General features: G+C 42.2%; 1 protein-coding gene across 3 annotated transcripts in view; it reads left to right on the forward strand.

The window, feature by feature from the left end:
• Positions 1 to 22,298, forward strand: part of CNNM2 (cyclin and CBS domain divalent metal cation transport mediator 2) — a 166,633-nt gene that overhangs the window by 120,226 nt on the left and 24,109 nt on the right. For all 3 annotated transcript variants that reach the window (XM_054523470.2, XM_002821110.5, XM_002821111.6), the window contains exons 2-4: positions 13,150 to 13,293; positions 17,762 to 17,899; positions 20,231 to 20,400. In XM_054523470.2, coding sequence (XP_054379445.1) covers positions 13,150 to 13,293; positions 17,762 to 17,899; positions 20,231 to 20,400 — 452 coding nt within the window. The remainder of the gene's footprint in view (positions 1 to 13,149; positions 13,294 to 17,761; positions 17,900 to 20,230; positions 20,401 to 22,298) is intronic.

Raw genomic sequence — 22,298 nt, forward strand, 5'->3', positions numbered from 1 at the left:
AAAAACCGTTTCTCTCTTAGTTATATAACTACCTGCTGTATACCTCACCCAGGGAAGCATGGTTGGCTAATCTTTGTCAGGATTGGACGTCACTCTTGGGTTTTCAAACGTTGCATGTAAAACAATTTTTTGACTGAAACATGTTTTTCTATTGATAACCATTTAGTGAGCTTTTTAAATATTTGTTTAAACTTAAACACTAAAGCATAAGGGCCACTGTCAATAGAAAACTAAGGTCTTATTTTACCAAGGAAACTATTAAAATGATGAGTTTGTGGGTATGGCTATAAAAGGGAGATAGGAAGGTCATCGTGGTGGTAGAAGTATCCTGTACTGTGGCTCTGTCAATGCTCATATCCTGGTTGTGACTCTGCTGTAGTTTTGCAAGATGTTACCATTGGGGGAAACTGGGTAAAAGTACATGGGATCTTGGGCAAAATCCACAGGATCTTTCTGTTGTTTCTTATAATTGCATGTGAATATACAATTGTTTCAAAATTAAAATAAAATGTTCCATTTTGTAACAGCAAAGGATTTTTCAAATAATATCAACAATCATTTCCTAATTGATCTTTTTAATCATATTAAAGAAGTAGACATCTATATATATTTAGCCCTGTGCTGGGAATTATATATATTAATATAGTATCATATAATAAGTATATATATTTTATTTTTATATATAATACGTTTTCATAGAGAGGGAGGCCTCACTATGTTACCCAGGCTAGACTCACTTATGGGCTCAAGTAATCTTCCAGCCTCAGCCTCCCAAGTAGCTGGGACTATGGAGGCACACCACCATGACCACCATGTCTGGCTACTCAATATGTATTTGAGTGGAAGAAAGCATACAATGGGAAAATTGATGGTGATAGTTAAGTATAGTGTTGAATATAAAAACGTTTTGTAAAAATCAGGGTCAAATTATTAAATGAAATATTGGGTATAGTATAAGAAGATGGAGTCTTCTCTCTGTAATGATGACTTACAGAAGATAGATAGCGTAGCCTCAAAAAATAATGCCAAACATAAAGTATAAGTACAAAGGAAACCTCTAGAAATGTGGAGAAGGTAGTTTTAGGACAAATATAAAATATCTTTTAGCTCAGAAAGTTGTATACATTGAAAATATGTTCAAAAGGTTTAAATGTGATTTGTAGATTCACTCATTCAGTAAATATCTGCATGCCTATAGTGTGTCAGGCAGGTATCTACAGTTTTTTTTTTTTTTTTTAAACAGATCTTAGTTTTGTCACCCAGGCTGGAGTGCAGTGGTGCAATATTGGCTCACTGCAACCTCCACCTCTTGGGTTCAAGCGATTCTCCTGCCTCATCCTCCCGAGTAGCTGGGATTACAGGCGTATACCACCATACCCAGCTAATTTTTGTATTTTTAGTAGAGACGGGGTTTCATCATGTTGGCCAGCCTGATCTCGAACTCCTAACCTCAAGCCATTTGCCCACCTTAGCCTCCCAAAGTGCAGGGATTACAGGTGTTGAGTCACCATGCCTAGCCTACAGTCTTGTGTATTTCAGGAACTTTCCTAACAGGTAAATGTTGATGTCCTTGAGGGTAACCATACCTTTCCCAAATCTCCATTGATAAAACTGTAAAATCTGAGAACCACCTGGATTAGTTTTTCTCAATGTATAATATTTCTGGTCTTACTGCATGGAGATTTCTACGGAGAAGTGAAATTCAACCAGTCAATTTTAAAATAACACTCCTGGCTGCTGCATGCACTGTGCCAAGACTGTTTAGCCACTAATGGAGAGGACTTGTCTACTTTGCTTCTCCTGGTTTTAAACAAAGTCTTTTAGAGGCTGACTACCTCAGTGAGTGCTACCTCCCTACTGTCAGAGTTGTTCAAGTGGCCAAAGAGCAGCAGCAACACTGTCATTTACACTAATAGATAAATTCAGGGTCCTGTCCAGGAGAGGGCCCTGTATCAAATAAACCTCTACCCTCACCAAAGAATGTTAGATTTTTTTTAAAGAAACCATGATTCCATATTCCACCAGTCAGCCTCACTGGCAGATGCATTAGTTCAGGCCTAACCAGGAGTGAGGATGTTCATGGCTGGACTGAAGGAACTGTCCTGCTAGGGAGGTCTGGGCCGGCCACTTATGGGTCAGACTTTGGAATTTTTGGAAGTAGTAAAAGGAGGCTTTTGTCTCCCAGAATAGCAACAGTTATCATTTAAAACCAGTGGCTTCTATATACAGCAAGTGCTTCTATATATACACTCATGTATTGTTTATATAGGACTATTTTAAGATCTGTGTCACATTTTTCTGGTGTATTTTATGGTGGGAAAATTCAATTGGAAAAAATGCACTTAGCTCTGGTGGGGATGGTAAGGTAAAATAAGTACTTAAAAAAAAAAAGAAGATACACACAGTTTGTTTTTATTTTTATTTTAGCTTTCAACAGTACAGAAATAGCTAGGTGATAGTTTCCTAAATGAAATTATATTGCTTCTCCTTAAGCAGGTTTGATTATAGCTCATGTTCTAATACTAGATTTTTTTTTGCTTTTTTTTTTTTGAGATGGAGTCTCACTCTGTCAGCCAGGCTGGAATGTATGGCGTGATCTCAGCTCATTGCAGCCTCCACCTCCCAGGTTCAGTCCTGCCTCAGCCTCCCGAGTAGCTGGGACTACAGGAGTGCACCACCATGCCCGGCTAATTTTTGTATTTTTAGTAGAGATGGGGTTTCGCCCTGTTGGCCAAGTTGGTCTCGAACTCCTGACCTGAGGTGATCCGCCTGCCTCGGCCTCCCAAAGTGCTGGGATTTCAGGTGTGACCCATTGCGCCTGGCCTCTGATACTGGGTTGATCACCACAGTAGTCAGAAGACTTGCAAGGCACATATCAGCATTCATCCGTGTATTCATTACAAAAATCTGAGTGTTTGTTATGTGGCTTGTAATTCAGGGTTTATTTTTCTTTGGGTTTTGCCGGTGTTGAATTGAGAGGGAAATGGATAGGGAAAGGACCTATCTAAAATACTATTAAGAGTAATATGGGTATAGAGTCCCAGGCACTCCCATAGCCTAGGTACGGTGCGGCTGTGGCAGGGCAGCCCCAGTGGGTTGTGTGTGTTAGGGCAGTGAGTGAGGGGCTGGGGCTCTATGACGGCTGACCCCTTCTTACCTGCTCTTTGTAGAGGGTGGCATCAAGCTAGGTGTTCTGGGAGAAAGGTGAGAAACAAGGAGCTTCCAGTCTAGCAGGGAAAAGATCACAAACTTACTATAAGAAAGAGATGTGGCCAGATGGCAGTGGCTCATGCCTGTAATCCTAGCACCTCTGGGAGGCCAAGAAGGGTGGATCACCTGAGGTCAGGAGTTCAAGACCAGCCTGGCCAACATGGTGAAACCCTGTCTCTACTAAAAATACAAAAATTAGCCAGGCGTGGTGGTGCATGCCTGTAATCTCAGCTACTTGGGAGGCTGAGGCAGGAGAATCGCTTGAACCTGGGAGGTAGAGGTTGTAATGAGCCAAGATTGCACCACTGCACTTCAGCCTGCTTAAACGAGTGAGACTCCATCTCAAAAAACAAAAAAAAAAACAGATGCCTTAAGAGAAATTCAGATGACATTATAGGAGCTCAAAAATATAAAAGATAATTTCTGCCTTTGGGAATAGAACAGGCTTCCTGGTATGGGTGATATTATGTGTGGAATTAAGAGCAAGGTAAAAAAGGATTAAAAGGGCTCAAGCAGAGGAAGGGGCAAGTAGAGCCATGGAGGACCTGACTGTGAAAAGTCAAGTCTGGGCAGATGAAGCTTAAGAAGAGGAGAGTGGAGGTTGCAGTGTGGTGATGCCTTTGAGCCCTGCCCTAGGAACATTTTCTCCTTAATTCAGTAACTGGTGGGAAGTGAGCACTGTGCGTGCGTGATGGAATGCTGTGGTTATGTTATGGTGAGTAAGTCTTCCTTTGTGAATGGAGGAGTAGAGAAGAAACAGGAGTGTTGGCCGTTGGCTAGGCTTGGCAGGGGCTGACACAAAGGTGGATCCGGAGTTGATCTGGAGCTGATGGCCTAATCAGGGAGACCATGTTGTAGCACACTGAGCTACAGGTGTGCACATAACAAGCTGTGGGGTGAGGAGGCATGGAGCTGACTGATTTCAGATATTTGAAGGCTGCTGTCAACCTCATCCCTGCCCAGATGTCTCTTCCATCTAAACGTCTCTGGCTTATGTAATTGTTCCTCCCATGACATAGTTTGTATATCGTACAGCATTTCCCCTCAGTTTGCCTCTTGTAAAATACAAGACCCAGACCTGAACTAACATTCCAGATATAGCTAAATACGGGAGGAGAATTGCTTCTCTTATTCTGAAGTTGTGCTGTCCCCCAGTTATCATGACATGCCTTGTTGCTGGACCAGCATGTGATCTGTCTATCCTTAAGGGACCTGCTGTCAACAAAGGGAAGGGGCAGGAAAGGGAGCCCTGCCGAAGGAGCCACATGGAGGGTGTTCCCCTTGGAGCCTGAAGTCTGCTGAACCTACTTAGCCCCTCCTCTTACCACTGCATTACCTATTCCCCGTTCCTGTCTCCAGCCCCTCTTCCACCTCACCCACCCCTGTAGCTGTTGTCAACACCCTGACTCCCACCAACTCTTCGCGGTGGTAGTTTTCCAGGTATACACAAATGTCAAGTTTCACTGAGCTGTGAAACTTATGCAGCTGTATGTGTCTACTTATTCATTCATTCATTCTTCATTGAAAAGGAAGAAAAAGAGAAAAGACAAAGATTTTAGAGTTTTAAAGCCTGGGTGATTGGAAATCTAATGGTGTCATGTTCAGATCTAGGGACTCAAAGAGGGAGGTGTTATTTTGAAGAGGACAGCCAAACTGTCCTAATGACAGGTCTTTTCTCTGTGATCAAGGCTACTTGGCAGAAGCAGGCCAGTTCGGGCCTCCGTGTTAGAAGCAGAAAGGGCTCGAGGGGAAAGTACACTGGCCAGACTCTAGGGTCTTCAGCATGTCACTTACACTGTGGCCCTCAGGCCCTTCCTCCATCACAGTCTTTATCTCCAGCATCTTCTGTCGCCAAAATCACCTTTCATGACCTTTCGGCTGCATTTGATACTTTTGACTGCTCTCTCTTCTTTGGGACAGTTTTTATTTTTTATTTTTTAATGTGGCTTTCAAAACACCCATTCCCTTTATTCTCCCCTCCCCTTCCTGCTGGCCCCTCTTTCTCAAGTCTCTCTTTGGTTCTATCTCAGCCTCCTGACCCAGGAAACTCGGGCACCACCATGCTTAGCGCTGGCTCTTTTCGCCATCCACGGCCTAGGTGATCTCAGTGGGTTTCTGGCTCTGCTACCATCTGTACTTGCTCAGTTTTTATCTGTAGCTTACATGTGTGTCTCTCTCTCTTGAATTCTGGACTCATGTATCTATCTGACATTTCCACTAGGATGTCAAACTTGTCCAAAACCGAGCTGACTTCTGCCTTCTAGACTGATGCCATGCACTGTCCTCCACTGGGAGTGGCAGCTCTGTTCCTCTCATTGCTCAGGCCAAAAAGCAAGTCAGCCTGACTCTCTCATTCTCCTCCACCCCCTATCCAGTCCATCAGCAAATCCTGCTGGCTCTTTCTAAAACACTGTCTATCCAGAATGCAGGTACTTCTCATCACCTGCACCATTGCTCCCGGGCCCAAGCCACCATCCTCCCTGGCTTGGCTTACTGGTAACTTCCCGATTGGGTTTTCCTGCCTCAGCCCTTTCCCAGGGCTATTCTCCTCCCACCTGCTGCCAGTCCTTTCCCTGGCCATCCTGTGTTAAATGTCATCCCGCCCCTACTGTTGTGTTCTCCACAGCACTTGAACACGACCCGACATGCCTTTTCACTTCAAGGTTTATTCTTCTATTAGTTTTCCCAGAGTCTGCTTCCCTAGTGTCCGTCTCCCCTGCTCGAATGCCTCTTGAGAGCCAGTGCTTGTATTTTGGTCCTTGTGGTATGGGCCTGGCACATAGTAGGCAGTCAGCAGATATTTATGGAACAAACAAATGAATTTGTGCGACTATAGTTCATTGTTCATAGTTCATTCATAGCCTGGATTTTATGGCTTATATATTATGTTCATATACATTCTCTTACTTGATCAGTTTGTTCACTTGTAAATCTGACTAAATCCAATTGTAATTATATTTAAAGTGTATTGACGTCCTTGACTGCCAATATGCAAATTGGCTTCCTCTGGAGATCTTAAGTATAGCCATTAAAAGATCATGTCATTTTTTGTTAGTGACATGGGACCTAAATTTAGACTTGGAGAGCTTTTGCTTCTTTTATCATTAGTTCTATAGAACTCCCTCTTTGGAATTTTATTGATTCCTATTTATTGAATTATTATAATTTTATGTTAGTAGGTCAGAAATTTAAAAACAAAAGCATATCAGATGCTTCATTTGCCGTCTCCTTGGTTAGTAAGGAGGCCGCAGCATCTCACAACTTCAGGGAAACATGAAGCATTGCATTCTGTGCTAACGGTGCCCCCTGGAGTTGTGCAACGCAGATGTCATGGCTAATGTAAGATGTTTGGCTTGAGTTTCTCATGACGGGGTCTCTGATTTCTTCCTGCTGTTTGAGTGGCATTTTAGGACCCCACAGGCTCAGTTTGCCTTGTGCTTGCATTATTGGGTCTTCTTGACTACTCTGTGTTACTTTTTATTAGCACAGCTATATCACGTTGTTCCTAATTCCCTTCTGTTACATCCATTCCATCGACTTTCTTCCTTAATGTCTGCCTAGTCCCATTTCACTTCATTGACATCAACAGTGTCTGATATCAAACAAGTCCATATTTTCGTCTGACCGTTACAGGTGTCCTTGTTGGCTTAATCATAATAAAAACAGTTACTACCATCAAAATACAAATGGTATCTGTCATTTAAAATTTGAGCCTAGAAGTGTGGTAAGGTTAAAAGATGCAAATGTGGTAATCCACTACCATTCTGGGCTGGTTTACCAATTCAGAGAGAATATGCAAATAATAAACTTTAATTTGTGGAGCAGTGGAAGCAGGCAGAAGTAGAAATTTGATCCCAATTCTACCTTGTATAGATTATTTTAGTTGCTTAGTCCATCTCCCAGTGCAGACATGGTTTTTGTAATTTCACCTGTGTTACTGCCCTGCCCTGAGCACTAGTGGTTATAGAAAGATGGGCAATCTAGGCTGTTCATAATAGCTTGCTTAGGATTCTGAATTTGAGGAGAGATGTGTTTGTAAAGCCCTGTACTCTGAAAACAGGCCTGTTTAGATTCCCTTAGGACCAGAAAAGGAGGAGAAGGGCTAGGAATTTAAATACCAGAACAGTTCAAACTGCCTGGTGTACAGCAAGATCTCTTACAGCTCGCAAGAAAGGGCCCTCTCCCAAGCCCTGATCGTGACAACAATTTATGCTTTATTTGATCTATATGCAGTTTATAAAGTTTATTTAGTCTATGCATATTTAAAAGTTTTAGTGTTTAATATCTGTGATTAAGTATTTTGTTAACTGCTATATTTTCATTCTTCTCGTTGGAAGTTAAGAATCCATCAGTTTATCATCTTTTTAAGTTTTGGGTTTATTCTTCTATTCGTTTTCCCAGAGTCACTTTTCTGCTTTCAGTCCTGACTTAATTTTTCCAATGCTCAGGTTAAGAAAGGTCCTATTTGAGCTCGGTTTTGAAAATTTATGTATTGAAAAGTTGTTTATTTGGGAGGCCCATGTGGATCACTTGAGGCCAGGAGTTCCAGACCAGCCTGAGCAATATAGCGAGACCCTGTCTCAACAAAAAATTTAATTGGGCATGGTGGTGCACGCCTATAGTCCTAGCTACTCAGGAGGCTGAGGTGGGAGGATCACTTGAGCCCAGGATTTCAAGGCTGCAGTGAGCTACGATCATGCCACTGCACTCCAGCCAGGGAGTGAGACCCTGTCTCAAAAAAAAAAAGAAAAGAAAAAAAAAAGTTGTTTACATTTTCCTTTTGATTGATCCCTTGACAAGGACTAAAGTCCCTGCAGTGAATGGTTAAGTGGGAAGGTGAATGGAATCACTGTTCTCCAAAAGCCTGAGTGAAGGAGAGAGGTGTCATTGTTTTTCCTTTGTACTGTGCACAGGGAAGAAGTTTCAGAAAACAGGACTTCTCACCAGGAATTCCAAAGTTAAAAGAATGTGGCCCTGGGGCAGATGCAGAAGTTTCAGCCTTGAAACAAGTGAACTTGGAGGAAAACTTAATTTTCAGTCTAAGAAGCCTAATTCACAGAAATAATTTCTCCTAGAGTAAGGCCCTTTCCAGCCAAATCTGTCGGTGCTATTGAGCTGGTATTTCAAGTATGTCCATCTGCATTTAAACGAGTTGCTCCAAGACAATCTGATTATACGGTAGTTACTTTGGTGAGAATAGCGCCTCAGTGGAATGGAAACTTCATTTTGAGTCTAATATTAGACCTTGCTTTGGAAAATTCCTTTTAAATGATCACAAGCTGGGAATAGCAAAAGAATTTAACTTTCGACAGACAGCATTCACCAAGAATTTTTAACTGCTTATGTTGGGTCCTTGGGAAAGCAGATGTGAGAAACCTACCGGACCAAGTGGATGAGATGAGAATTGACTTGACCTGATGCAGTGTTTATATCCATTGCTGATAAGTTTCCCTCCTCGTCTCCCCTGCTCAAAATATTTTCATTCTTTGAGCGTGAGCATGCTAGGGATGAAAATTGTAGGACGCCTAATTGTCTAACAATCTAAACTTCTAGGCTTGTAGACACGGCTGCGTAGAAGGGGGTCTGAGGCAGAACAGAAGCTGACTTAGACTGCCAAGTTAAGAAAGGGCCAACAGATCCGCAGGACCAGAGCCAGTGTCTGCGTAAGTGCTGGGAACTTGATCAGATGCAGCCCTCAGAATATTTTTAACGTGGCTGGTTGTATCTCGGTGAACTTACCCAACTTAAAGTGTTAACTAAATTTTATTTAAAGCTCTTGCACCCCACCCCCCGCCACCGCCACCAAGAAACACTCTATCATTAAACAAAAATTATTCAAAAATTAGCTGATTATGAAGTTTCCAGATAATGCCTACTTTGGCTTCATTTATGGATATGTTTTAGATACTTCGCATGCTTTGGATTGGGAAAACCAATATTGTTGTTTGAGAGATGCTGTTACTATTTTAAAAGATCTTTGAGATTGAAATGTATCTTTTTTACTTTTTATTTTATTTTTTTATAGAGATGAGTTCTTACTATGTTGCCCAGGCTGGTCCCAAACTCCTGGCCTCAAGCGATCCTCCTGCCTTGGCCTCCCAAAATGCTGGGATTACAGGCGTGAGCCATTGTGCCCTGCCTGAGATGCATCTTCTAATCACTGTGTACATTTAATAATATAGTGGGGTTTTTTCCCTTTAAGCTGGTAATAAGTTGGTGGTGCCTTAGAATTTAGGAAAAACATTAATAAAATAACGAGCATTAGCACTTAGTGATCACCCAGCCGATTCCAGGCAATGTCTTTGCTGGGTACCAGCATTATCTCTGATTTTCACAGCAATCCTATTGCAGTAGCAATTATGAGGCTGGCTTTAAATATAAGGAGACTGAAGCTCAGAAAAGTTAATGTTTGCTCATGGTCTTCTGCTAGTAATGGCTAGTGAGTGGCCTGCTGGAGTTCAAATCCAGAAGTGTTCGACTCATGTTCTTCCCTTGCCATCCTGGTCTCAAGCAATCCATCCCCAAAAACAGCAGTCTTTAACCTATTTATGCCTAGTGTTCCATTATTGGAACGCTAAGCTTGTGGGAGTTATTTATATTCTACTGCTCAAGGTCATCACCACGGTCTGATTTTTCACAAAAACTTGCAACCTGTGACATAAATGGGTTAAACTTTTTTTGGTCTCAGGACCCCTTGAAACTCTTAAAAATGATTGAGGATCCTTTTATTTATGTGGGTTCTATCTTTTGATATTTACTGTATTTGAATTAAAACAGTGACCTTCAAAACATTGGTTGATTTAAAGGACAATAATCCATTGCATGCTAATATAGTGTTATTAATAAAAATATTTTCTAAAATGGTAGAAGAGTGCCATTGTTTTACTTTTTGCATGTCTAATCAAGCTAAAAGGAAGGCAGCTGGGTTCAGTCTTGTGCATTCAGTCTGTGCAGTATACTGTGTTAGTTGAAGTATATCAGGAGAATCTGGCCTCACACAGGTATGTATTTGGAAAAGGGAGGAGTATCAGCTTTTTTGGACAGTGATGGGTATTCTCCTTTGATATTATGTCAAAACTCCATACATAGTAATTTCTTAAAGGTTAGTTGTAATGTAGAATCTGAAACCATACCAGTAGACCTTTGAACTCTTACATTGACTTTGTTTGGTCCGAAATCTTCTTTACAGAAGAATACTGAATAATATATGCAGGTACTCCCCCTTCCAAATAATATATGTATCTACATATAATATTCCCATATTCCAGGAAGTAGAGCTTAACTCCCACCCTTGTATGGGTGGACTAGACTTAGTGACTTGTTTTCAAATAATAGAATTAAGGAAAGGGAAAAATGAGTAACTTTCCAATGGAGAAACCTGGGAAACACAGCCTTAACCAAGTGATGAAAAAGGTGAATGTCAGCAGTGATGTCATATAACCACTGATGTAACTAGAAAACCTATAACCCAGTATACTCATGGGTGAAACATCAGACAAGCTCAAATCGGGGGACATTCTGCAGGAGGCCTGACCAGTACCCTTCAATATTGTCAATGTCATAAAAAGCAAAGACCGAAAAACCGTCACAGACCAGAGGAGACTAAAGAGACATGACAACTAAATGTGGTGTGGTGCCCTGAACCAGACAACAAAACAAAGAGGATGTTATATAGAAATAATCAGCGAAATCCAAATAAAGTCTGGAGTTTACTTAATAGTAATGTACCAATGCCAATTTCTTAGTTTTGACAAATATATCATGGTAGTGTAAGATGTTAACAATGGGGGAAACCGGGTGAAGGGTTTATAGGAACACTCTATACTCTCTTTGCAACTTTTCTGTAAATCTAAAATTATTCCAAAGTAAGAATTTTTAAAAATCCATTGTTGTGTCTTCTACTCCAAATGGATTGTGTACTCTTGCATGATTTTGTAACATTGCCATAGTCACTTGGAAAATATTGGTTCACTGAGTTATACAGATCTTCAAAATGTTGACAGATTACAATATTCAATATTTTTAACAATCATTTGTTAATATCACCAGCAATCTCATCAGAAAAGTCTTTAATTTGTTGAGAAGCTGTTACGCTCGTGGCTACAAGTCTCCCAAAATTTTAATTTTCTTTTCTTTTTTTCTTTTTTGTTGAGACAGAGTTTCACTTGTTGCCCAGGCTGGAGTGTAATGGTGCGATCTTGGCTCACTGCAACCTCCACCTCCTGGGTTCAAGCCATTCTCCTGCCTCAGCCTCCTGAGTAGCTGGGATTACAGGCGTGCGCCATCACACCTGGCTAATTTATTTTGTATTTTTAGTAGAGACAGGGTTTCATCGTGTTGGCCAGGTTGGTCTTGAACTCCTGACTTCAAGTGATCCACCTCCCAAAGGGCTGGGATTACAGATGTGAGCCACTGCGCTCAGCAATTTTTTTTTTTTTTTTTTTTTTTTTGAGTGGGAGTCTCACTTTGTTGCCCAGGCCTGGAGTGCAGCGGCACAATCTTGGCTCACTGCAACCTCCGCCTCCCAGATTGAAGTGATTCTCCCACCTCAGCCTCCTGAGTAGCTGGAATCACAGGCACACACCACCACATCCAGCTAATTTTTGTATTTTTAGTAGAGATGGGGTTTTGCCATGTTGGCCAGGCTGGTCTCAAACTCCTGACCTCAGGTGATCCACCCGCCTCAGCCTCCCAAAACGCTGGGATTACAGGCGTGAACCACTGCGCCCAGCTGAAATTTTAACTTTCTGTTGAAAGCTCAAATTTTATCATTGGCAGTCCACACTGCCTATTGTTTTCCTTGATTTGACAGGTTCATTTTTGAGAAAATGCCTGACAAATACCCAAGTCTATATAACCATAGTTTGTCTAGTAGTCGTCTTTGAAGTAAAAACATTCAACAATGAAAGTGGCCAGTCCAACTTGCAAGTGAATCACAAGAGTCTTTCCTCAGGACAGCTGCCGCACTTCAGAATTCAACAGAAGTGTTTTATGGCAATTCCCATGTTGTCATACAGATTACCAAAAGACATGTACTCGGGTCAGGATTTAATGAAATTAATGTTTACTGCTTCAGCAAGGACTTTTTTTTTTTTTTTTTTTTTTTTTTTTTAAGACAGTGTCTTACTCTGTCACCTAGGCTGGAGTGCAGTGGCTCGATCATAGCTCACTGCAGCCTTGAACTCCTGGATCCTCCCACCTCAGCCTCCCAGGAAGCTGGGACTGTAGGCCTGCATGTCCAGCTACTTTTTCTGTTTTTTTGTAGAGACAGGATCTCATTGTGTTGCCTACGCTGATCGTGAACCCCTGGGCTCAAGCAGTCTTCCCACCTGGGCCTCCCAAAGTTCTTGGATTATAGGAGTGAGCCGTCGCTCACAGCCAAGTACATTCTTAAGAGAAGCTACTTCCTTCCCTTTACTGCATGTATGTTGTGACAGAGAACAGTGTTCACTAAGTGCAGCTTGCTTCCGCTACGTTCATCTGTGCTAAGGTGCCTTTTCACCATCAGTTCAAATTTCAACACAGTGAAAACAGCCAATAGCATCTTAGTATTCTTGTGAAAATAGTTGGGCCTCATGGACCTCCTATAAGGGTCTTGGGAATCCCTAGGGCACCATGGACCACACTTTGAGAACCACTCTCTTTAGGTGGCAGTTGCTGAAAGGTTACACACCAAGAGACATTACCATTAGGAAGCAGAGAACAATGGTGCAGTGCAATGTATGTGGAGGGTGACACTCCTCTGGCATAACTTTCTGCCTTTTAATGGCTCATGAAGTTCTTCCATTTGTTTGTGATGTCTCAGTACCATTTTAAAATGCTGAAACAGATTTTGATAATTCGGCATCTGTGTGTGCTGGTGTTTTTACCATATCACATATAACATGTTATTCAGGAAATTCAGAAAGTCACTTCCTAAACTTTTTCTTTTCTCTAAAGGTAAATCTCACCTGGCTATCGTGCAGCGGGTAAACAATGAGGGAGAAGGGGATCCGTTTTATGAAGTTCTAGGAATTGTCACCTTAGAAGATGTGATTGAAGAAATCATCAAATCTGAGATTCTAGATGAAACAGATTTATACAGTAAGTAGCATTGTCTGAGTGTATTTCCCGAAACCTTTGCTTTTTTTGTTGTGCTGTTTGTGAGTCTTCTGACGTTACTGTAGTTGCTGCCTCTGTTTAGAATGACACATGATGTGTGTAGGCCGTGCATGACCTGTCGGTATATTCCAGTCCCTTTATCAGAAGGAGCAGACCCTGTAATGTCAAGCAACAGCGTTCTTCTGAACAGCCAGCTGCTTCTAACCACTGATGACGGCCTTACTTGCCCTAAACAGAAAACTGCTGTTGGTTTTAAATTTTATTTTACATATGTTAAAAAAAACTTTACTAAAATTTCATTTTATACAACTAGGTATATTGTTTTCAGATAAACTTCTGTTTGTACTTTTCATAACTCAAGTACTCTTTAAAGTGAATGGGAGGCCGGGCGCGGTGGCTCACGTGTGTAATCCCAGCACTTTAGGAGGCCGAGGCAGGTGAATCACCTGAGGTCAGGAGTTCGAGACCATCCTGGCTGACATGGTGAAACCTTGTCTTTACTAAAGATACAAAATTAGCTGGGCATAATGGTAGGGGTGCACGCCTATAATTCCAGCTACTCTGGAGGCTAAGGCAGGAGAATCACTTGAACCCAGGAGACAGAGGTTACAGTGAGCCAAGATTGTGCCACTGTACTCCAGCCTGGTTAACAGAGTGATAGTCCATCTCAAAAAAAAAAAAAAAAAAAAAAAAGTGAGTGGGATTTGTTAAACTGATAGATGACAACTGTTTATACTTCCTTGTTCCAGAACCCTTGGGTCAGGGGTGGAGGTGAGATTTGCAAGTGTAGCTTGCTGGGGCAGCGGGTCGGGGTTGTGGGAAGCAGGATAGGGTAGGGTACTCAGTAAGAATGTGTTTTTTCTGTTCTCTGCTTCTCTGCTTTCTCTTTTGGGGAAGGTGAAAGTGGGGAGTGGCTTGGATCAGGGCAGGGTGAGGTAAGTATGGATACCTTATTTGCCCAGGTGTAGACTTGATCCTGAACTGAGTGTTGAACTGAGTCCTGTCTCATTAAAGTGTAAAACATGATTGCTGGACTATGGAGCTTAAATCTTCTTTGGCCACACCCTTAGCAATGCTCAAGGGTTGCATAAAGCCAGAGATGGCCCAGGCCCGAGATGTTTGCGGGTCCCAGGGGTGGGATAGAGAAAGAGCATCTGGGCTCTGTATATGCTGCCTGGTTTTAAAGCATGGCTTGGCGGAGGGGAAATGGACTGTCTGAGCTTCCCGACAAGCTGGTCATTCAGGATAAAGTCTGCTTTGCTCAAAGCAGGGTGCTTTTTATTCAGTCCTGCTAGAAGGAAACATCCTACATTTTAAAATTGAGAAAGTTTGATCTCACAAAGTCAAGAGATCAAGACCATCCTGGCCAATATGGTGAAACCCCGTCTCTACTAAAAATACAAAAATTAGTTGGGCGTGGTGGCACATGCCTGTAGTCTCAGCTACTTGGGAGGCTGAGGCAGGAGAATCACTTGAACCCGGGAGGCGGAGGTTGCAGTGAGCTGAGATTGCGTCACTGCACTCCAGCCTGGTGACAGAGCAAGACTCTCTCTCCAAAAAATGATAATAATAATTGAGAAAGTCACTGGGCATGGTGGCTCACCCCTGTAATCTCAGCACTTTGGGAGGCCAAGGCGGGTGGATGACTTGAGTTCGGGAGTTAGAGACTAGCCTGACCAACATGGCAAAACACCATCTCTACAAAAATACAAAAATTAGCTGGGCATGGTGGCACGCACCTGTGATCCCAGCTACTCAGGAAGCTGAGGCAGGAGAATCGCTTGAACCCAGAAGGTGGAGGTTACAGTGAGCTGAGATTACACCACTGCACTCCAGCCTGGGCAACAGAGTGAGACGCTCTCAAAATAAATAAATAAATAAAACTGAGAAAGTCTTCCCTGTACCCACAAAAGAAAAAATTTTACACTTAACTAACGACTGTTTTCTGAAAATGTATCCTGTTTTATCCTCACATCTGAATGGCATTCTTAAAAAACACCCTTTCCCACATCTGTTTTATCCTTTCCTCATTTGGAGGGTCGTCAGAGGTCTCAGAGAATATTATTTGTATGTTTACGTTCTTTTCATCCTTCCTCACAAATGACTGTTTAAAAACCAAGTGTGGCTGGGCATGGTGGCTCACGCCTGTAATCCCAGAACTTGGGAGGGCGAGGCAGGCGGATCACGAGGTCAAGAGATGGAGACCATCCTGGTCAACATGGTGAAACCCTGTCTCTACTAAAAAAAAATATATATACAAAAATTAGCTGGGCGTGGTGGTGTGCGCCTGTAGTCCCAGCTGCTCAGGAGGCTGAGGCAGGAGAATCACTTGAACCTGGGAGGCAGAGGTTGCAGTGAGCAGAGATCGTGCCACTGCACTCCAGCCTGGCGACAGAGCGAGAATCCGTCTCAAAAAAAAAAAAAAAACACCAAACCGAGTGTGTCTCTGTATTTCTGTTTCCCCAGGGGTAGTACTTACCATTAGGAAGGCAGTTTACCATTTAGGAGAGCCTATATTTGCACTTCAGTTTATACAAATGTTAGTTTAACTTCTCTTAAGCCTTGATTGGACTGATCTCATACAGAAGTGTTGCCTAATGTTACTGGCTCAAGATGCTGGACTTGTGGTTTCAGGTTTTTTTTTTCTTTTAGACTAAGTCTTGCTCTATTGCCCAGGCTGGAGTGCAGTGGCGCGATCTCACCTCACTGCAACCTCCACCTCCCGGGTTCAAGTGAGTCTCCTGCCTCAACCTCCCGAGTAGCTGGGATTACAGGCACCCGCCATCACACCTGGCTAATTTTTGTTATTTTTAGTAGAGACAAGGTTTCACCATGTTGGTCAGGCTGGTCTTGAACTCCTGACCTCAAGTGATCCACCTGCCTTGGCCTTCCAAAGTGCTGGGATTATAGGCATGAGTCACCGTGCCTGGCCGCTTTCAGGTATATTCTTGATCTGGATAGAGATTGGGAGTGACAGCTGTTGCCATTAGAAAATTATTTTTAAATTCTGTATTGATTTCTACTGTCTGGTTCTCAAAAGAATTGAGACAGACAAAAAGTGGAAGTTGCAGTCGCCTTCTCAGGAAAAGCCTAGTAATCAATCTGTTTTGCTTTATGCAAGAAACAATAATGCAGTGACCCAGTTCTTGGGAAGGAGCAAGCAATTGGGGTCTTGTCTTTAAGCTCGTTTTTTCTTGATCATTAATTTCTCCAGAAAAATACTTGAAAGATGGTTTTTCAGGAGGTACCTTCCAGGGGAGCTGGTAAACCAAAGCCCATGAGTGCCTGCACTCTGTTTCTGGTGACCTGCAAGCTAAGAGTGTCTTTTCACATCCTAAAATTGTTGCAAAATGGCTAAGCATGGTGGCTCATGTCTGTAATCCCAGCACTTTGGGAGGCTGAGGCAGGAGGATTGCTTGAGCCCAGGAGTTCAATACCAGCCTGGGTAACATAGTGAGACTCTGTCTCTACAAAAAAAATTTTAAAATTAGCTAGGCGTGGTGGCACACACCTGCAGTCCCAGCTACTTGGGAGGCAGAGGTGAGAGAGGATCACTTGAGCCTTGGAGTTGAGGCTGCAGTGAGCTGCGATTGTGCTGCTGCACTCCAGCTTGGGCAATAGAGCAAGAGCCTATCTCAAGAAAAGAAAAGAAACCAAAAGAAGAACAATTACTTTGTGACGTGCAAAAATTATATGCAATTCAAATTGCAGTGTTCATAAAGAAAGTTTGATTGGAAAACAGCCATGCTCCTTCATTTTTCTAAACAGCAGTGTGGAGACTATGTACACCCACATAGCCTAAAATATTGACTCTTTGACCCTTTTCAGAGGAAGTTCGCAGACCTCTGTCCGGATCCCATTCGTATCTGCTTGACCTTGAGGATCTCATGGTCTGGAGTAGCAGTGAAGCAAACATATTAAAACACTGCTCTGCGAAAGCATTCTTGTTTGTTTCTTAAGGGGGTTTTGTTTGTGTGTTGTCTTTCAGCAGAGGCAAGGGGCCTCTTACAGGCAGGGACACTCCTCCCTTGTGTGTACACAGTGGTGGTCCTTTGCTGGAGGATGGTGACATTTAGCAGCAGTGGACTGTGCACTCCAGGCTGCGCGCCCTGTTGCTGCGTGCTTCTGTGGGTCCTGTGAGAGGCTCTGTCAGCATTTGCCTGATGCTGTGCTCACAAGGGCCCTCTACAGACCTTCCTGAAGTACATTCACTAATCAGGCTGCCTGCGGTCACTCGCTGCGGACTGCGTGGTGCCCAGGCCGCCGTGCTGATTTGATGAGGATCTGGCTCTCCCTCCCTCCTTCCCTGTGGATCTGTGCATAGAGCGCCTGCATCTGGAAATACAGTCCAGCTCTTCCAATATATTTTGTCTTTTTCATTCAAAAGAGTCCTCATCTCATGGGATGCATTTCTTTTTTCTTTTTTTCTCTCTTTTCATTCCTCCCTTAGCTGACAACAGAACGAAAAAGAAAGTGGCTCACCGGGAACGAAAGCAAGATTTTTCTGCCTTTAAGCAGACAGACAGCGAGATGAAGGTTAAAATATCACCACAGCTCCTCCTGGCCATGCACCGTTTCCTAGCAACAGGCAAGTGCAGCTTATCACAGTTTGAGATCTCTACCAACCCTGGAGCGTGTTTCTCACCCACCACTGACTGGGGTGGGCTGGGGGTGGACACTGGGAAATGGGGTGATAAGTAATGCCACTTTTGTGTTTTGTTTTTTTTTTGTTTTTTTGTTTTGTTTTGTTTTTTTCTTTTTAAATTCTCTCCTCTCCTATGTTCAGTGTCGGCATGAACCCTCTGAGACATTTACCAGGGGTGGACCAGTAACTTAAAATTGGTCTGAAAGGTAAGGATGAATGTTAGTGCCACACTGCATGTGTACAGTAGGCCAGGCCATCTCCTTCCAGCTAGGTCCGTGGGAGAGTCAGCTGGTGGAGCAGGCTGATGGTGCCAGCCTGGCACCAGCTTGTTTGATGGACAATTGAGTTCAATCTCTCTTCAGCTTGTCCTGGAAGCACAGTTGGACATCAGTGGTAACACAGGGGCTGTGATTTGCAAAGAAGAAAACTAGGTTTTCACAATTAAATCTTTATCTTTTATGATTTTAATGAAATCAAATTCTAAGAACTTTGATATGGATTTCTTGATGGCCTCCTCAGATCAGATTAACTCGAGTCCATTTCAGGAGGCAAGTGTTCATGTAGTTTAAACCACCAACCCAGCCGGCACTGACTGCTCCAGAGAGGTCAAGGTTGAATGGACTTAAGATACTGACCAACCCTTCTCCCATCCCCAGATGCTCTCCAGGGTTGAGCTCTGGTGGCCAGGGGAAGTATGAGAAAGTCTAAAGCATCCAGTGGCTTTAGAAGACATCGGTGTCCCTGATAGGCAGCCAGTGCCTTTCATCTGCATGCGGTAAACTTAAACCATGTTTAAAAGAAGGCTAGCCGCAACCACGTGATGGAATGCTGTTTAACTCTTTAAGGTCGTGTTCTCAGACACATGGAAATGCTCACAATATTATATTTATCACATCAGAAAATATAACTTAATACAAAGTGGGGAGAAACAGAATCTAAAACTATGTGTACATTAAGATTAGAGTTGTGTTTTTGTGTGTACACACATGTATACACGAGCACACGTGCCTGGGCATGGCACTGGAAAGAAATGCTCACTCAATTGCTCAGAATGGTAATCTGAGTGGTTGGCTTATAGATAATTTTTTCTTTCTTCTTTCTTTTTCTGTATTTTCTAAAATTCCTATAATTACTACCTTATTACAAAAAAGTCACAAGTTAATATAGAACTTACAGCTTTCATAAATACATAATTAGAAAATGAAAGAACAATGTCTTTCACTTATTATTCTTTTTCTAATTTTGATAATACTGTTCCATATCATTTAAGAACCACAAATTAAAACGAAACATCTAGGCCGGGCATGGTGGCTCATTGCCTGTAATCTCAGCTCTTGGGGGGGCCAAGGCAGGCTGATTGCTTGAGACCAGTCTGGCCAACATGATGAAACTCTATCTCCACTAAAAATACAAAAATTAGCCAGGCATGGTGGTGGGCGCCTGTAATCCCAGTTACTCGGGAGGCTGAGGCAGAAGAATCACTTGAACCCGGGAGGTGGCGGTTGCAGTGAGCTGAGATTGCGTCACTGCACTCCAGCCTGGGTGACAGAATGAGACTCCTTCTCAAAAAAAAAAAAAAAAAAAAATTAAAAAAAAGAAAACTAAAACTAAATCTCCTACTCTGCTTCTGAGATATCATAGAGTCCAGTTGTAGGATAGCACCCTTCAGTCAGTAATTTTTGTTTTTGTTATTTAAAATAAAATTGCTGTCTTTGTAAATACTTTTGAACATTACTTTTTTTTTTTTTAAATTAGCATGTTGATGTGTGCACATGCCCTGCTCTTATTTCCAGTCTCGACCTTCTTTGTTCCCCACATTCCTTGGGGTAGTTGAGTGGGAGAGGGAGACATGGGGCACCTGTGTGTGTGCGCTGGCACTAACCGCACCCGATGCTCCTGACCTTGGCTTCTTCCTTTGGCTGTTGGTCGACAGTCAGACTGTTATGGCTTGTTGAGGGGCATCCCCCGCACTCAAGGAGCCCGCTTGTGGTTGGTTTTCGTTTCTGTCAGTCAAATTAGTGTACTTTTATGAGGACTGAAATCAATGATGGGTTGAAAAGGAAAGAAGTAAAAAGAACAAATGTGAGAATTCAGCACTTTCTAATTTCTCCCAGGTAATCTGTCCCCAGTGGATCACCAAACGGAAGCCTCGTCCATTCAAATGCTATCACTTTGATTCCAAGTATTCTTATCTAAACACCTCAGTTATTATTAATAGTATAATTTTTCTCTCTCCGTTTGAAATGTAATATCAAGTTGTGTTTATATCTATAGAAGTAGAAGCATTTAGCCCATCGCAGATGTCAGAGAAGATCCTTCTAAGGCTGCTAAAGCACCCCAATGTCATCCAGGAACTGAAGTATGATGAGAAGAACAAGAAAGCCCCCGAATACTACCTCTACCAGCGCAACAAGCCAGTAGACTACTTCGTTCTCATTCTGCAGGTCAGAAGAATTATTCAATAGTGGTTTGCTCTCACTGAGTATCCATCTTTCAGTTTGGTGTAAGTGAATGGGTGTCACCGTGTACATACTGAACCCTTTCTATAGGGGGTAGCCTTAGACATGTGAGAATTTTATCTTCCTGTTTTTGTATCTGTAAAGTAATTCTAATATAAAGCGATGCCAATAGTTACTTTAATTTTCAATACTAAAAGGTACTTAGTAGGCTGGGTGCAGTGGCACATACCTGTGATTCCACCACTTTGAGAGGCCAAGGTGGGAGGATTGCTTAAGGCCAGAAGTTCAAGATCAGCCTGGGCGACATGGCGAGACCTCCATCTCTACAAAAAATTTAAAAATGAGCTGGATGTGGTGGCATGCACCTGTGGTCCCAGCTACTTGGGAAGCTAAGACAGGGAGCGGGGCGGGGATTGCTTGAGCCCAGGAGGTTGCCATGTTTGCACCACTGCACTCCAGCCTGGATGACAGAGCAAAACCCTGTCTCAAAAAAAAAAAAAAAGTTGGGGGGATGCACTTAGTGATTACTGAGTCAGATGAAAATGGTGAATTCAATTGTTAGTATTTTTTGAAGAGTGTGGGAGAATTTACCAGTACATGTCCGAATCTCAGTGGGTGTTTGAAATTTAAGTGTCAGGTTATTGGTCCTTTTTCCATCCTTTTTTCCATCCTTCATTAGGACTTAAGTTTATACAGCTTCTTAGAGATATCTTAGCATCTCTTCCATTAACACCATCAAAATAATCCATTTGTTGTTGTTTTTATTCCTGGTTACCAACCAAACTGTTTTATAGAGGAACTGATAGGATAATTACAGCCTCTTACAGCAGGGTAGCTAATTCCTTCTCACTGTAACATAATTCAGTAGATGAGGTGGGAAGGTCAATTCATTCTAAACTTCCTTTGAGTGGCTTTGGTGCTTGGGTTGACAGGAGGCCTTGTTTTATCACAGTTTCACTTAATAGAGCTCTATCCTTGGCATGGAGGCCAAGGTGGATATTAGTCGATAAAATGCTAATGTGATCAAATGTGTAGATTCAAGCTCGGGAAAGTGTTGTGTTCATGTGTGACACCATGTTTGGGCAGCATTGTGGTGTTTGGAAGCAAGAGTGAGGAGTAGGAAAATGCCGAGGGTTAGCTGATTACATGTCACTTGCTTACAGTCCTTCTTAGAAACTTCTGTTTGCAAGTTTACTAATTTAGTACCCTGATTCATCTTCTAAATTTAGTTTTCCTCAATTGTTTTTTTTTTCCTCTTTGGAGATAATATAAGCTTGAAACTCTGAGTGCACTGTTGGGAATTTAGTTTATTTACTGCAGTGAGGGAATAAAACATTCATGTTTCTCATAAGAGTGAGATGTGAATATTCGTTAAGCCTGGAGAAACTCTGGATACATCAAAGACTGTCACAGGAGGAATTGGAATATTGACATTGTGAATTTCAGTGTTAATATTAGAAACTGTGTGGTTTTCAGTTGTCTACTTTTGTATAGTTAGTGTTTATGAAGTTGTGATTCAGTAATGCTTTATTGCTATATAAGAAAGCCATGGATCTAAAAATCTTATGGAAAAGGGACTTCATAATCTCCATTTACAAGTAAATTTTTAAAGATATTTTTGATAAGACATTTATGTATATTTATCTGTATTTGTATACCAATTTGTGTTAAATACTTATATAAAGGTGACAAGTTTTTTGAACTGTTAGGCTGATAATGCCATGGGGGTTTTACAAGTAGTGTGTATGTTTGATGAACAGGACTTACGGAGATGTCTGGTGAAAAACCGTGATCTTGCAGACAGCCAATTACCTAAGATACGAAGAGAAGAGCAAAATGAAACACCCTCACAGCCTCAGTCAATCTGGCATAGCTGCCATCAT

This window comes from Pongo abelii, chromosome 8 (assembly GCF_028885655.2).
Source record: "Pongo abelii isolate AG06213 chromosome 8, NHGRI_mPonAbe1-v2.0_pri, whole genome shotgun sequence".
Lineage (NCBI taxonomy): Eukaryota > Metazoa > Chordata > Mammalia > Primates > Hominidae > Pongo > Pongo abelii.